Source organism: Protopterus annectens, chromosome 10.part0 (assembly GCF_019279795.1).
Source record: "Protopterus annectens isolate FY-2018-M chromosome 10.part0, PAN1.0, whole genome shotgun sequence".
Classification (NCBI taxonomy): domain Eukaryota; kingdom Metazoa; phylum Chordata; order Ceratodontiformes; family Protopteridae; genus Protopterus; species Protopterus annectens.
Window position 1 is genome coordinate 372183526 of NC_056744.1, and position 16076 is coordinate 372199601.

Genomic DNA, 16076 nt, shown 5'->3' on the forward strand with positions numbered 1-16076 from the left:
AGGGTGCCTACAGGGACGCCAGTGGCAGGGTAACAACCAGCGAGGCACAGACACAGCCACCACCACTGCAACAGGACAATCACAGTGACTTGGCTCTGGCACCGCCTACCAGGGAACAACTAGAAGCACCCTTAGGCGGAAGGCTAGCCTTATTCTCAATAAACTGGCATTACATCACAAGAGACAAGTGGATTTTACAGACAATAGACCAAGGCTACAGGTTCCACTTCCATACCCTACCAGGGAAGAGAGGAATGCCAAACCTACCTCCAAATCAAAAGACAGAAGCTCTAAAACAAATATCTCAATTATTAAGGATGAGAGCTGTGGAAAAGGTACCATCTATGGAGCAAGGAAAGGGATTTTACTCCAGACTCTTCCTGGTACCAAGAAAAGAGAACAAATGGAGGCCTATTCTTGACCTGTCCGCTTTAAACACATTCCTCATTGTTCCAAAATTCAAAATGCTGACTCTACAGCAGCTTCTTCCCATGCTGGGCAAGGAGTCTTGGCTGGTAACTCTAGATCTCAAGGAGCCATACCTGCACGTCCCCATACGACCAAATTGCAGAAGATACCTCAGATTTCTTGCAGGATCAGAGCATTATCAATTCTCAGCATTGCCCTTTGGCTTATCTACTGCGCCCAGAGTGTTCACGAAATGCCTGGCATCAGTAATTGCTCATTGCAGGCTTCAGGGAATCCAAATTTACCCCTACTTGGACGACTGCCTGATACAAGCGGACAACAAAAACAAGCTAACAGAAGACTTACAAAGAGTCATTTACCTGCTACAAGCCCTGGGATATACAGTCAATATAAAAAAGTCAAAGCTGATACCATCCCAAAGAATAACCTTTTTGGGTGCAGAACTGGACACATCAAAGCAAATGGCATTTCTAACTGCAGAAAAGCAAGAGCAACTACCTCTCTACTTCTTGGCATTAACAAAGCAGAACCATCTAACAGCAAGAAAAGTACTGCAAGCCTTGGGCTTCATGGCATCCTGCATAATACTGGTCCCTCATGCCAGACTGCATATGAGAAAGCTACAATGGTACCTAAAGAATTTATGGTCTCAACACAAGCACAGCCTAGAAACCAAAATTCCAATAATCCCATGCCTGAAGCAAGAGTTCCTATGGTGGGCTCAGGCCTGTCAATCAAACACAGGATTGCCCTTCCACAGCATTCAACCAAGCCAAACCATCACGACGGACGCCTCAGACCTCGGTTGGGGGGCCCACATGCTGGACAGGTGCATACAAGGCTTATGGACTCAAGACCAGCTGCACCTACACATAAATCTAAAGGAAATGCCCGCAGTAAAATTGGCAATCCAGACATTCAGACCATTTCTCCGAGAAGGTCTGTTGATGATAAGGACAGACAACACAACAGTTATGTGGTACATCAACAAACAGGGAGGCACACATTCATACCCTCTATGCCAGATGGCACTGGACCTATGGAATGTGGCTCTGAGCTACAACATTGTTACAAGCAATTTTTGTACCGGGAAAAGAAAACATTCTAGCAGACATATTAAGCAGGACTACCACGGATGCCCACGAATGGATGCTACATCCGGACATCTTCAAAAACATTACAAGGAAATGGGGACTCCCAGAAATAGACTTATTTGCATCCCCACACAATCACCAGCTAAAGAAATTCTGCACAAGGATGTACCCCCCAGTTGCTTGGAAGGTGGACTCCCTATCTTTCAGTTGGAAAAACCTGACAGCATATGCATTCCCACCACTTCCTTTGATGCACAAGGTGCTATTGAAGATCAAAGAGGACCGTCCAAGGGTCATCCTGATAGCTCCAGACTGGCCAAGGCAACATTGGTACCCATTGCTAAGGAGCATGTCTCGGGAACAAATATGGACACTACCCCTGGTTCCATTGCTGTTAACACAGAACAACTACAACATCCTGCATCCAAGCCTGAAAACTCTGCAGCTGACTGCCTGGAACATTACATAAGATCAATTAACCCAAATTTATCACAAAGGGTTAAAGACATTATCCTTGAGGCTCGCAGACCCTCAAGAAGGAAAAATTATGCAGCAAAATGGAAAAGATATCTCATTTGGAGTACTGCAAAGGGAGAAGATGTGTCACAGGTAAACATAGCCAGCATCCTGGAATACTTGGCAGAACTCTTCCACACAGGCCTGTCCTATTCTTCCATCAAGATACATGCATCAGCTATTTCAGCAAAATACAGCTCAGATACTCCTGTCTTCTCGCATCCTCTGCTCAGGCAGTTTCTGAGAGGAATTAAAAATGTAAAACCTCCTAGGAAACCACCATTGCCAGCATGGGACTTTAACTTTGTGCTAGAAAAATTGACACTTCCTCCTTTCGAACCAGCAGCAACAGCAGAATTACAATACTTATCATGGAAGACTGCTTTCCTGCTGGCAATCACTTCAGCAAGAAGGGTATCTGAACTACAGGCATTAATGGCAGTGCAACCCTTCCTGATCTTCCATCAAGATAGAGTGTCCATGAGAACAAATCCTACATTTATGCCCAAGGTGGTATCCAGAGTATCTTTAAATCAGGCTATCCACCTACTTACATTCTTCCCCAACCCACAGAACAGGGGAGAAAGACTGTTGCATACCTTGGATGTACATAGACAGTTACACTACTACCTGGACAGAACCAAGGGCAATAGAAAAACTGACCAGCTACTGGTAGCATATGCAACAGTAAGGGAAGGAAAAGCAATTTCAAAACAGACGATCTCCAAGTGGATAGGAAATTGCATTAGATTTTGTTACTCCTACCATGGAAAGAAAACTCCAGAGAACATCAGGCCTCACTCTACAAGGGCTACGGCCACTACCACAGCTTTCTTTCGAGGAGTGGCTACCAAGGACATTATAGAGGCTGCTACTTGGACCTCCGTGCATACATTTGCCAAGCATTATAACTTACCTTTATACTCTAGATCCCGAGCAGGGTTTGCCACTGCTGTTTTGCAAGGGATCCTAACTACACCATAATCTCTTCTTCCTCCTCCCCTAGTTTGGCTATGGTATTCTACCCATTTGTAAGGACTGCAGATGCATCCTTGTAGGACATAGTACAGTTTTGTACCTACCATAAATGTAGATGTCCGATAGGAATGCATCTGCAGTCAGGATTACCCTCCCGCCTTCCCCTCTGTGGTACTCCTAGGGTATTTGCCCATCTTATATCTAGCTGGGGGGGATCTATTATGGTGTATTTGTTTGTATATATGTACATACATGCTTATTTTTTGTGTTTGCTCTCTACTATTTGGAAACATTGGCATTTATCCAAATTTAGCCTTCCAAGAGGGCACCTGGCATCTGGGGCAAGAAACACTGAGGAAAATGGCGTCGGCTGATGCCTTTATACCCGAAGAACTGCAGCTATGACGTCGGGTGAAGTGCGACACCAGCCGAGGCCAGACCCAGACTTTGGAATCCGGCCGACCGAAGGGCTGCCTGACGACAGGACAACCCATTTGTAAGGACTGCAGATGCATTCCTATCGGACATCTACATTTATGGTAGGTACAAAACTGTACTTTTTTTTTTTCCAGTCCTTTTGTGGGCCAATATTTAGATATTTGACAAGTAGGTGCATATCGTTTTAGGATCTAAAAGTTTTGGTGTCAATGGAAGGATATACTCTCACATATACTTGTGTATATGTGGGTCTAATTCAAAACACTGAATTACTATAATGTTGAACCATAAAACATTGAGACCATAACATTGAAAATTCAGAACACTGAAAAGTTAGAACATCATAGGTTGGTACAAGACTATCAGCCCTAGAGCCTATACAAGCCTAGCCATTACAATTCCCTGGCTATTTCTTCCCACACTATTTAATTCCCTGGACCCCTATCTAGCAGGGCGACTGATGTGATCCCCGGGGTGAATTTCTTTTCTCTTATCCAATCATCAAGGTTCCTTTTGAAGAGGGCCAAAGAGGTGCTCTGCTTGACATGTATGGGCAGTCTATTCCAGAGTCTGGGGAGTCTCTGTGTCAGGAACCTGTCCCTCCAGCATGTTTTGTTTAATGGGATGACAAGGGTTAGATCCCTGGAGAGTGTGGCTCTGAGGGATTGGGATTTCTTTAAATGTAGCATGTCCAACAGCTCTTGGTTTGACATGGCCTTGTATGTTAAGCAGAGATCGCCTTGGAGTAGACTATATGCGACAAGAGTATAGCTGGATTTTTTTAAGGCGGTCAGCATAGGGCATCTGCTTTAGGCCTGTGATTCTTTTAGTGAGGTATTTCTGCGGCCTTTCTAGTTGCAGATGTCTTGAGAGGTACATACCAAATGGGGCGTTGTATTCTGTAATGGGTCTGAGGGATGAGTACAGTGGGACAATGACCTCCTTTTTTTGGATGAAAAGCACTTGGTGATGAGGTGTGCCACATAGAAGGATTTCCTGACTGTTGTGGCGATGTGGTTATTGAAGGTGAGACAACTGTCCACCTGTGTCCCTAAGTCTCATCACACTTTTGGTGTTTAGTGTACTACCACCTATGTGGTAATTTATGGGTACATGTTTTTTCCCAAAGGGGATAACTATACGTTTCTTGGCATTGAGCTTGAGCCCATGGCTCTGGCACCAAGCATCTGTTTCTTTAAGGCCATTGTGTAGAATATCCACATCATTTGGGGATTCAGTATTGGCTCCCAGTTTGCAGTCATCTGCTAACTTTATTAGCCAGAGTCCCTTAGTGTTGGCTTGTACTTCAGAGAAGTAGATGCCAAACAAGAGAGGTCCCAGGACTGAACCCTGAGATACTCCACTTGTCTAGAGCTGGATTTGGAGTCAGCTACTTTTACAGTGTGGGTTCTGTCAGTAAGCCAGTTGGCAACCCATCGAGTGACATAGGGATTAATGCCCAGCTTAGTAAGTTTATCTATGATTCCAGAGTGGGGGATGGTTTCAAAGGCCTTGGCGAGGTCCAGATAGGCTGTGTGGGACTGCATTACCCTTGTCCATGGCTCTGGAGACTGATTCGAAGAAGTCAGTCAGGTTCAGGAGACACGATTGGCCCTTCACAAACCCAAACTGGGTGGGATCCAGTGTTTGAAGGTTGCCAATGACTTTGTTTATAAGTTCCATGTTAATACATTCCATGGCCTTGCAGATCAGGCTCGTCAGACTGATGGGGCGGTAGTTCCTGGGATCCAAGGGGATCCCCCCTTGTGGAGTGGGATAACTGTAGCTGTGCGCCACTCAGTGGGCATCAAAATTACATAACAATGAAAATTTAAATCCTTGTCTTGTATCATCGAAAGTGTTATATGGATGTTCTTCGTCTTCCCTTGCTGCAGTCCTGACTATTGGGTATAGTCCGCGTCCCAGTCGGCCCGAATACCAGAGTATAAGGCTGACGTCGGTCATGGCGCCTTAGACTGACGTCAGTACGTCAGGGTACTAATGCGCATGACCGACGCCATTTCCTCAGTCTTTTTTGCCGCATGGTCCGATGCAGAAGCAATTTTGCGAGTGCAGGTTGGCGTTCTGAGATTTTCCGAAACCGGAGTTTCAGACCGAAAACAGAGTTGGCTAAGTAACCCGTTAGAACATTTTGGTTTTTCTTGCCTCAGTATTTAACCGGATGTCAGAAAAAGTGAATAACTGTATTTCTTGTGGGAAGCAGATACCGCATAGGGATTATCATACTTTGTGTATACCTTGTTTAGGGCCTGAGCACGACGTTGTTGGTTGCCGCTCTTGTGCTAGATTTAACAAGCGCACTATTAAGAGGAGGCTTGATTGTGCTAGGTTAGTGTTTGGGAAGCGTTGCAATTATAATATGCCGTCGGATGCTCCGACGCCTGCTTCATCCAAGAAGCGCAAGGACAAAACAGTGAAGCCTAGGGTGAGGAACCGCAGTCCCGGACGTCGGTCCTTTAGAAGGCTCAAGGGAGCCAGAGGTTTTGCCAGGAGTCTCTATGGAGTCTCAGGCAGATTCTTTACTGTTACAGGATGTGCCCTCTCAGGAGGTAGGCCAGGCTGAGGGGGCTTCTCAGGTAACTGTTCTTCCCTCTCTTCCCAAGGTAGTTAGGGCCTCTCCTTCTGTTGCCAAAGCTTCTTTTAGAGGTAGGCCAAGTTCAGCTTCTGTGGGGGCTTCTCCTAGCATTTCGAACTCTGTGCCTAAGAAACATATGCTTAAAATGGCTGAAGATTTGATTTCTCTGATTAGAGGTTCTGTGTTCCCACCTGATAAGAGGCCTAGGGTGGAACAGGAGTTTGATAGTTTTGAACAGTGTTCACAGGCTTCAGAGTCTTCTGTGGAAGACTTGCAAGAGTTTCCTACTTATTCTGATTCTGATGTGGATGATTCCACTCCTTCAGCTTCTCCTCCTGAGGATTTTTCATTTTCAGAGACTCTTCACTCCATGAGGGAGCACTTTAAATGGGAAGGCCAAGATTACTCTGACTCTAGAAAAAGGCTTAGGGAATTCTTGTTTTGCCCCAGCATAGGCCCTTAGCTATTCCTCCTGTGTTGAATGTGGTGGAGGATGTTTTGCAGAGGCTTCTCTGAACCCTGACTCCTTGCCTCCTGCTCCTGTTAAGCCTGATAGGTATTATAGGGTGCCCAAGCTCATAAGTATTTGTTTAAGAGTCCCAGGGCGGACCCAGAAACTGTTTCTCAGGGGCCTAAAGGTGTTAAAGCTTCTGTGGTTAAAAATCCTGTACCCTCTGATAAAGAGGCAAGGGCTTTGGATAGGTGGGGTAAGAAAGTATATACTTCTTCCACTCTAGCCATGAGGGCGTTGAATTGTCAGTTTCATATGCTGAAATATCAGAATTATCTCCTTTCACAATTGAAATCTAAGGTGGATGCTTTGGCGGAAGGTATTGAGTGTAAAGAATTGCTGGATTTGGTTCATGTGTCTGAACAAGTGGGTAAGCATTCTTTGCAGTGTGGTTTTGATGCTGTTCAGGCCTCCTCGAGGGTGGCTGCTACTAGTTCTGTTCTTCGCAGACATGCCTGGTTGAAGGATCAGAATTTAGCTGAGCATGTTAAGACCAGGATTTTGGATGCTCCTTTACAGTCTGATGTGTTGTTTGGACCGCCTGTGGAAGCAGTTTTAAAGAAAATGGAGGACAAAGCTAAGTCTATGCAGACTGTTAAAGATTTTGCAGGTACAGCCTCCAAGTTTAGTAGAAATTGGCCTGCTAAGGGGTGGACATATCCTGCTTATGGTTCCCAGTCTAGGGGTAGGTCTAGACGTGGTAGGGGCAGGGCTCAAGGTTCTTTAGGCCTAGATCAGACAGTTCACCTGCTCAGACTTCTGGTGAGGGCAGGGGTCAGTCCTTTCGTAAGCAGAACCAATGACCTGCCTTTTCAGCTGCCAGTGGACTCTCGTCTGGCAGCTCCTTTGGGAGGAAGATTGTCTCTTTTCAAAGAAAATTGGGATTTAATCACTCAAGACAGATGGGTGCTGGATATCATTCATCACGGTTACAGATTTTATTTCCACACAATGCCCCTTTCAAAGGCATGCCAGATGTTCCTCCTCCACAAAGAAAAGAGGCTCACAAGCAAGTTTCTCAGTTACTCCAGATAGGGGCCATTCAGCCAGTCCCTGTATCAGAAAGGGGCTTCGGATTTTATTCTCGCCTGTTCCTAGTACCAAAGAAGGGGAACACGTGGAGACCAATTTTGGATTTATCTATCCTCAACACTTATCTGGACATTCCCAAGTTCAAAATGTTGACGTTACAGCAACTGTTGCCTCTGCTAGGCAAGGATCACTGGATGGTAACTTTGGATCTCAAGGAAGCTTACCTTCATGTGCCTATAAGGCTAAGTTGCAGAAAGTATCTGCGGTTTCGAACTGGAGATTTTCATTATCAGTTCTCTGCTTTGCCCTTTGGCTTATCTACTGCGCCCAGAGTATTCACAAAGGTTCTGGCTCCAGTGATAGCTTACTTCAGGCTTCAAGGCGTTCAAATCTATCCTTACTTGGACGACTGCCTGATTCTGGCTCAAGAAAAGGAACACCTTCTACAGCATCTGGAATATGTCATAGCAGTGCTAAGATGCCTAGGGTATTCTGTGAACGAAATAAAGTCCAGTCTAGTACCCTCTCAAGACATGTGCTTTCTGGGTGTGAGACTGAATACAGCAGCCCAGATGGCCTTTTTAACCCCGGACAAACAAAAGAGTCTGTCACTTTACTTCCATCAACTATCTCATCAGTCCGTGCTGACTGCAAGGACAGTCCTTCAAGCATTAGGGTTCATGGCATCTTGTATTCTGGTGCTTCCCAATGCCAAACTGCATATGAGGAAGCTGCAATGGTATCTCAAAAATGTATGGACACAGCACTGCCAAGATTTGGACACTGTCATTCAAATAATACCTTGCCTTCAAAAGGAATTCTTGTGGTGGGCTCAGGAATGTCACCTAAACAAGGGACTCTCTGTGACCCGGCCAGAGGCGAGTCAGATTTTAACGACAGATGCCTCGGACACTGCTTGGGGAGCTCATCTAAATGGAAAGTGGATACAAGACAAGTGGCCTGCCAGACTACAGCATCTACATATCAACATGAAGGAGATGTTAGCAGTCCAGTTTGCATTGATGGCGTTCAAGGAGTTACTTCTTCCAGGGCAGGTGTTGATTCTGACAGACAACACAACTGTCATGTGGTACATCAACAAGCAAGGGGAACACATTCTTATCCTCTATGCAGGCAAGCAATGATTTTATGGGAGACTGCGTTAAGCCTGCAACTGACTCTTCAGGCAAGGTTTCTGCCAGGAGCACAGAACTCCCTAGCAGATGTATTAAGCAGACAAATCATGGATCCCCACGAGTGGAAACTGGATCTTCATGTATTTCAGAAATTGACAGTGTCATGGGGAACTCCAGACATAGATCTGTTCGCTTCTCCACTAAACCACCAGCTGCCAAAGTATTGCACAAAGGGGTTTCATCACACAGCTTGGAAAGTGGATGCTCTGTCTTTCAGTTGGAAAAATCTTCATGTCTATGCCTTTCCACCTCTACCTCTTCTTCCAAAGGTATTACTAAAGGTCAGACAAGACAGGCCAAGGATGATTTTGATAGCTCCAGATTGGCCTCGGCAACACTGGTACCCACTTCTAAGGAGTCTTGTAAAGAAGCCTCCATGGCCTTTACCTCTGATTCCTCATCTGTTATCTCAGAAGGACGGTCATCTGCTCAATGTCAAGCTTCAATCTCTTCATCTCACAGCTTGGCATATTCTGTGTTGAAGCACGGTAGGTCTCAGCTTCCTCAACAAGTTTTAAATGTGATTATGGAAGCTAGAAGGCCTAGTACTAGGAGAGTGTACGCAGAAAAATGGAAGAGATTTTTATTTTGGAGTACAGCAAAGAATTTGGAGATTTCAGAGCCTAATTTGAGTGTGGCTCTTCAATATCTTACTGAATTATTGGACAAAGGTTTGTCCTTCTCTTCCATAAAGATTCATGCTGCAGCAATTTCAGCTCACTATGATTGTGACCCACCTTTGTTTTCGCATCCTTTGTTCAAGCAGTTTCTTAGAGGGGCAAAGAATATAAGACCCCCACGTAGAGCTCCTACTCCTGCTTGGGATCTCAATTTTGTGTTGGAAAACTTACTCTACAACCTTTTGAGCCTGCAGCTACTGCTGAATTGAAATATTTGTCATGGAAGACTGCTTTTCTGTTGGCTATTACTTCTGCAAGAAGGGTGTCTGAGTTGCAGGCCCTTATGGCAGTAGAGCCCTTTTTGATTTTCCATAAGGACAGGGTATCATTACGTACTAATCCTTCCTTGATGCCTAAGGTGGTTTCTAGTGTGGCTTTAAACCAAACTATTCATTTGCCTACGTTTTTTGCAGATCCTCAAAATAAAGGGGAAAAGATTTTGCACACTTTAGATGTACACAGGCAATTGCGTTATTATTTGAGCAGGACTAAGAATTTTAGGCAGTCTCAGCAGTTACTTGTTTCTTTTGCCTTGAGTTCACAGGGCAAGCCTGTGTCAAAACAAACTATTTCTAGGTGGATTGGCTTTTGCATTGCATTTTGTTACTCCCATCATGGCAAGGAGATTCCAGCTGGGATTAGGCCTCATTCCACTAGGGCTACTGCCACTTCAACAGCATTTCTAAGGGGGGTGGCAACTAAGGATATTCTGGAAGCAGCTACTTGGAGTTCAGTGCATACTTTCTCTAGGCATTATCACCTGCCTATATACTCTAAGACTAGAGCTGGTTTTGCCACAGCTGTTTTACAAGGCATGTTGTCAGCTCCTGCTACTTTATAATTTGCCAGCCTCCCTTACCTCTGCTTTGGGATTCTACCCAATAGTCAGGACTGCAGCAAGGGAAGACTAAGAACATAGTACAGTTTTGTACCTACCATAAATGTAGATGTTCGAGGATTCCCTTGCTGCAGTCCAATTTACCCTCCCTCCTTCCCCTCTGTGTTTCAGGGTGGTTGTGTAGGTGAGTTTACATGCTTATATTTTTTGTGTATATATTACTGTATATATTGTACATGTTTTTTGGTGCAGGTTGTTTTTGGGACTTGTCTTTTTTGGGTCTTCTGACATCTGGGGCAAGAAAAGACTGAGGAAATGACGTCGGTCATGCGCATTAGTACCCTGACGTACTGACGTCAGTCTAAGGCGCCATGACCGACGTCAGCCTTATACTCTGGTATTCGGGCCGACTGGGACGCGGACTATACCCAATAGTCAGGACTGCAGCAAGGGAATCCTCGAACATCTACATTTATGGTAGGTACAAAACTGTACTTTATGGTTTAAAGTATTAATTTTGTGGCATCACTTTAAGAAGTTGTAGTAGTTTGTAAACAAACGTGGTGGATGGTATGTTTTGTAGTTTGAGAAGTTCTCAGGTTTATCTGGTAACAGTTAAGCATTGTTGCGTTTGAGTGATGGATTTATTAGTTTGAAAGAAGTTGTATTAGTGTTGTGGAAACTGATGGGATAAGTGAGTAGGAAAGTAAGTTTTTATTCTGCATGTGTTGTCAGGAAAATAGAGGTACATGTTTGAGATATTTGTATATACTGTATGGAGATTGCAGTACAGTGTGGAATGGGGAATTTGCCTCGTCTCCACTGTAGTATGATCTTGGAGTTGGTGTATTTAATTTGCAGGGGGTGTGGGGGGCTTGCCCCTTTGTGGAAACGTTGAAACAAGTGTGTTTGTCGGTTTAGTTATGTTTGAGGTGGAGGAGGTATTACTAATTTTGTGCATTGATGTTATGGGATGCGATGATTTACGTTTGCAGTGTTATGTGGTTTTGTTCTAAGTTTTCTGTGTTGTGTGTTTTTGACATTATGGTCTCAATGTTTTGTGGTTCAAAGTTGCAGTAATTCAGTGTTTTTTTAAGTAGACCCGTATATGCACATACATGTATGTGTGTATACCGGTAAACACACATGCATGTCCCTGAGAAGTAGAAAACATCAGTGTGGTCTTGTTGAATTCAGACTTGAAGCTAGTAGCGTTAATTTTTATATGCTGCCTTGTGAACTTGTCACCCTTATTATGGATAGAAGCATCAGTTACACACAGGTGTACATTTTTACAAGCCGCAGTAGTAGTATCATTAGCCAACCACAGTCATTTGGGGAAAGGCAGGTCATTTTTTGTACTTTGTTTTTCAAGTAGAAAAGAAAAAATATATATTTTAGGTTAAAATCCAGTCATAATCTACGTCAGCACTGAGAACTGTGAGAGGAGGAACAGGTGCTTTGAATCATTATGTAGGGAGTAAACCGTGGTTAGAAACATTGTAATTGTTGCACTATAGTGCAGTTAGGTAAATGCTTAACTTGTGTACATGTATTTTAACAGACACATGCTTTCTTTTGACCTTTGGGCGTTATTAAGGGTGAGCCTGTGCTGTACAAAGTATTCACCAACAGTTGATCATGAATATAGTCTGTTTGACTTTGCTGTCTATATAATTAAGCAGTTTAAAAGTATGTAACAGGCTGATGCAGCAAAACAGTGATAATGTTAGAAACGCATTTATTTTTCTAGTACAAGACTGTTTTGAAATTCAAGCTAGCAAAAGTATTAATACTTGCGCGACCATTTTGTAGTGACAGTCTGTAGTGTTACTGGGTAGTGTGCCGATCTAGAACTAGCAAGCTTCTAGATGCCTCATCCTTTTTGAAATGTATCCATTTGTATGGAATCCTAGCTTTCCATCTAAATGACAATTGGTTGATACTACAGTGATCAACACCTAATTGTCAAATCAAAACGTCAGTGCACAAAGGATTTAAATAAAAACACGTGTTTTGTAGGGGGCAAGCCCCCTTCCTAATTATCTATACCAACTCCAAGATCAACACTACATTGGGGAAAAAAAGGCATATTCCCCGATCCCCACTGTACCTTGATCTTGCACTGGCAAAGCCCGTATATTTGGATCATCTGAACTGGCTCTGCCAGATATTGAGTTTCCAATTTGAAGGAAGGTAGTGCTCACATTTTGTTACCATCAGGAGATAAAATAATAAAAGTTGATCTTTCTGATGGAGGAAGTTTTGGCATCTTTGTAGTATCAACAAGTTGTATCCTTAGGACGTGCTAAAGAATTGCAGATGTGCATTTTTCTTTCCTGGTCTAGTTCCAACTTCACCACCACAAGTGTTAAGGAAAAAATAAACAAACTAGTGGTCTTAAAACTTCATTGACCTCCATCACAATAATTTGCAAAAATCATGAAACCCAGGTAGTGTTCCAAACAACTAGCCTTTATTCGTCAGAGACAAGAGATCCTCAGTGCAGCCAGTAGCATCTGCACCAATATCACGCCACTGGAGATTCAAAAGTACAGTGAGAATGCTAAGAGGGGTTATAAATTGCAAATGGATCCAGGACAAACAAATAGTAGCTTGTGCCTGTGTAGAAACAGGCAGTATAATATTAAGTGTCTTTTTTGACACTTAATACGCCAGGTACTAGTTTATTTCACAACTAAATATACATCGTAGCTGAGCTCACAAGTTGCTTTTGCATACATATTAGCTAATAGCTTTATCGCTTTACCCCTGGCAAATATACAGACCTGTTAAAAGTTATCAAATTTTCCATGTAACAACATAGTGTTGTTGAAGTTCTTCGTGAATTTAGTTGCAAGTGTTCACTTCTTAATGGAACAGGTGTATAAGTGAGCATTTTTAATGAGTATATTGCATTTAGTAAATCAAATTTTAATGCCCCCTTCTAAGGTGGATGGGCACAAATGTTTTTTTTTTTTCCACTAGATGTAGTTATGCTTGGGGATAAATCATATTAACTTCACGTACATCTACTTTATTTAATGGGTAGCTTTTATTGTTGGGGTGTAATGGAATGAGTGTTATATGGATTTAGCATGGATAGTGTTAATTTTAGTTTTATTAGTAGTAGTATTAAGAACTGTTTAATATTTTGTAAGCTTAAGTTTTTAAAAGGTGATATACAGGGCATTGTTTTACTCTGATGTAGTTGGCAGATGTGTGTAGTATTGTGTTAAGGAGTTTATCATGGCACAAATAAGGTTAGGTCTTTTAGGGGTTGGGATAATGGTAGGTATACCTGCTTGCTGTTTTTATTGCTCAAGTATTTTGGGTGCAAGTTTCATGGACTAAAATAGTGTGCAAAAGTGTGGGATGTCTGCAGTGCAGTAAAGACAAATGGAAGCCATTTTGCAGTTACTTCTAATGATCAACCCATTCACTTCTCCATCCGTATTTGTCATTGTGGGTGCTCATCCATCCTCAAGCATGGTAAGGATACCAAATGCTGATTGGTGAAGAGTAACCATGGGAGACCCATCAAAGAGGATGATTATATAGGTCTACTGATGCAGTAAGAACTTGTTCCTGTATTTTTAATTAAGCTTGCATGTGTTGTATAGTTAATTTAGTTTTTTGCAGTAGAAAAGATTCACTAGACGTAGCTGACCAATTTTGTTGGCTGGCTGTGAGCTCATCATGGTTATGAGGCTTTGTAAGTGTTGCACATTCTGCCTGGGTAAACAGCTTGGCATAAGTGACCAGAGTTGAACAGTGCGCAAACAGACATGTGGAACTAGCACTCTGACCTGTAGGATGGATTGCTTTTCTTACTTTGTCAGTATAACTACTAGAATTTAATGCATCTAATTTGCATATATTTGGAGTAGACATGAAATGTGTTGGGGCCACACAGGATGTTGGCATTTGTGCTTCAAGTGCCACTTCCTACCACATGCGTTTTAGAGTTTAATTTTAGGCTACTCCAGGTAGTAGTCAGAAGCTGGATTTCTAACACCACCTCCAGGAATGTGAGCAGACATCTTTATGACCATCTCTTTCCCCACTTCCTTGGTTAGCCATTGAGCATTTTGAACCACTGCAAGATCATGAGTAGTTGGAGGTGTAGATGGCCATCCTGCTAAATGTAGTAGTGTGACAGCTTTTTGTAATTTCCAAAATGTACTGCCGTGGTACTAGAGAATATTTGTTTGACTTTTGTACCCTTACCTGGTTAACAAATAATTTCTTTACTTGGTTTTTTACTCTCTTGTAAGTTATGATTTGAGTACAGTATTGCTTAAAGTAGAATTGTTTGCAACATATCCAGTTATATCTGAAGTTTGTAGTAACTGAATGCCTAATCATGTGTCTGTTGTGTGTTTCTCTGTGCTCTAGTTACAAGTAAATTAAAGATTTGAAGCTATTTACATTTTATTGTAATGGTGTTTTGTTTGTTTGTTTTAATTGCAGGCAGGCAGAAGCCCTGAAGGCTGATATGACGGGTAAGAAACTTTCCTTTCTGGGCTGCTTACTAAGTGACCATGCCATTTCTCATTTTTCAGGTAATAAGTGGATTGCTGAGTTGTATGTGTGTTTATATCTTTGTATGCACATACACGTGTGTGTATTTATATTTTTACATAATGTGCATGTATATTTATATAAGGTCATAACATCCCTGTATTCCTCTGTTATAAGGTCCATTATGGAGTACAATGCATCTTTTGCCATGTACCTCGCAAAGCACATGCAGCAGCTGGAGAGATCACAGAGGTTCCTCACCAGGAGAATCCAGGGCCTCAAACATCTACCAGACACATGCTAAAAGCCCAATCCCTCCACTCGGTTTCATGCAGGACTCCTCGGACATTATCTCTGTCTGGCATACAAGGTGATCATAGACCCCACCTTGATGAGACTGCTGCATATCCGCAAGTGAAGCTCCACTTGAGTAACCCGCATGCATGGCCTCAACCTGGTCTGTGACATCAACAGGACTTGTTGGCATGGCAGATTCGTGTCTTAGAGACTACCTCATCAGTGGAATAGACTCCCTCTCCACATCAGAGTACTTCTTTACCCCTTTTTAAGCTCAGCCTGGATAACTGGATGGGAAATAGAAAATATACCCCAGGGATTCCACCTATGTCCCTGATGGACAGGGGTCTGGATGCTGATTTGTCTAAACATGGGCTAAACTCGTGGCTAAGCTTATAAGGTCCTCAGGACCAATAGCCTCATAACCTCCCATGATCCTATATAAAGACTATACTGAAAAGTCAATTTTTATTAATTTGACTTTCCAGTATTCCAAAACACATTCCTTTAAAACCCCAAGTTAAAATAAAAAAAAAAGTCTTCTGCAGGGGGCAAGCTCCTCCTGCACACTTCTACTATGTTACTATTCCAGATCCGAGATAGCACAACAGTGAGAAAGAAGACAAAGTCTTATAACCCACTTGTGTGCAGTCTTGCACAGAGCACTCACAGTGCTACAAACTAATAGCAGTGTAAGGCTTTTTGTAAAGATTCATTCCAGGCATACATGTGTGTGCACACGAGCACAACACTGCACATATATGTGTAGCTAGCTATTAAAAACTGAAAACTTGGAGTGAGAAGTGTGTCTCTCTCTGTGTCTCTCTCTGTGTCTCTCTCTGTGTCTCTCTCTGTGTCTCTCTCTGTGTCTCTCTCTGTGTGTGTCTCTCTCTGTGTGTGTCTCTCTCTGTGTGTGTCTCTCTCTCTGTGTGTGTCTCTCTCTGTGT

General features: G+C 42.9%; 1 protein-coding gene across 3 annotated transcripts in view; it reads left to right on the forward strand.

The window, feature by feature from the left end:
* Positions 1–16076, forward strand: part of SMG7 (SMG7 nonsense mediated mRNA decay factor) — a 988399-nt gene that overhangs the window by 107029 nt on the left and 865294 nt on the right. For all 3 annotated transcript variants that reach the window (XM_044085293.1, XM_044085292.1, XM_044085294.1), the window contains exon 2: positions 14782–14813. In XM_044085293.1, the coding sequence (XP_043941228.1) occupies positions 14782–14813 (32 nt within the window). The remainder of the gene's footprint in view (positions 1–14781; positions 14814–16076) is intronic.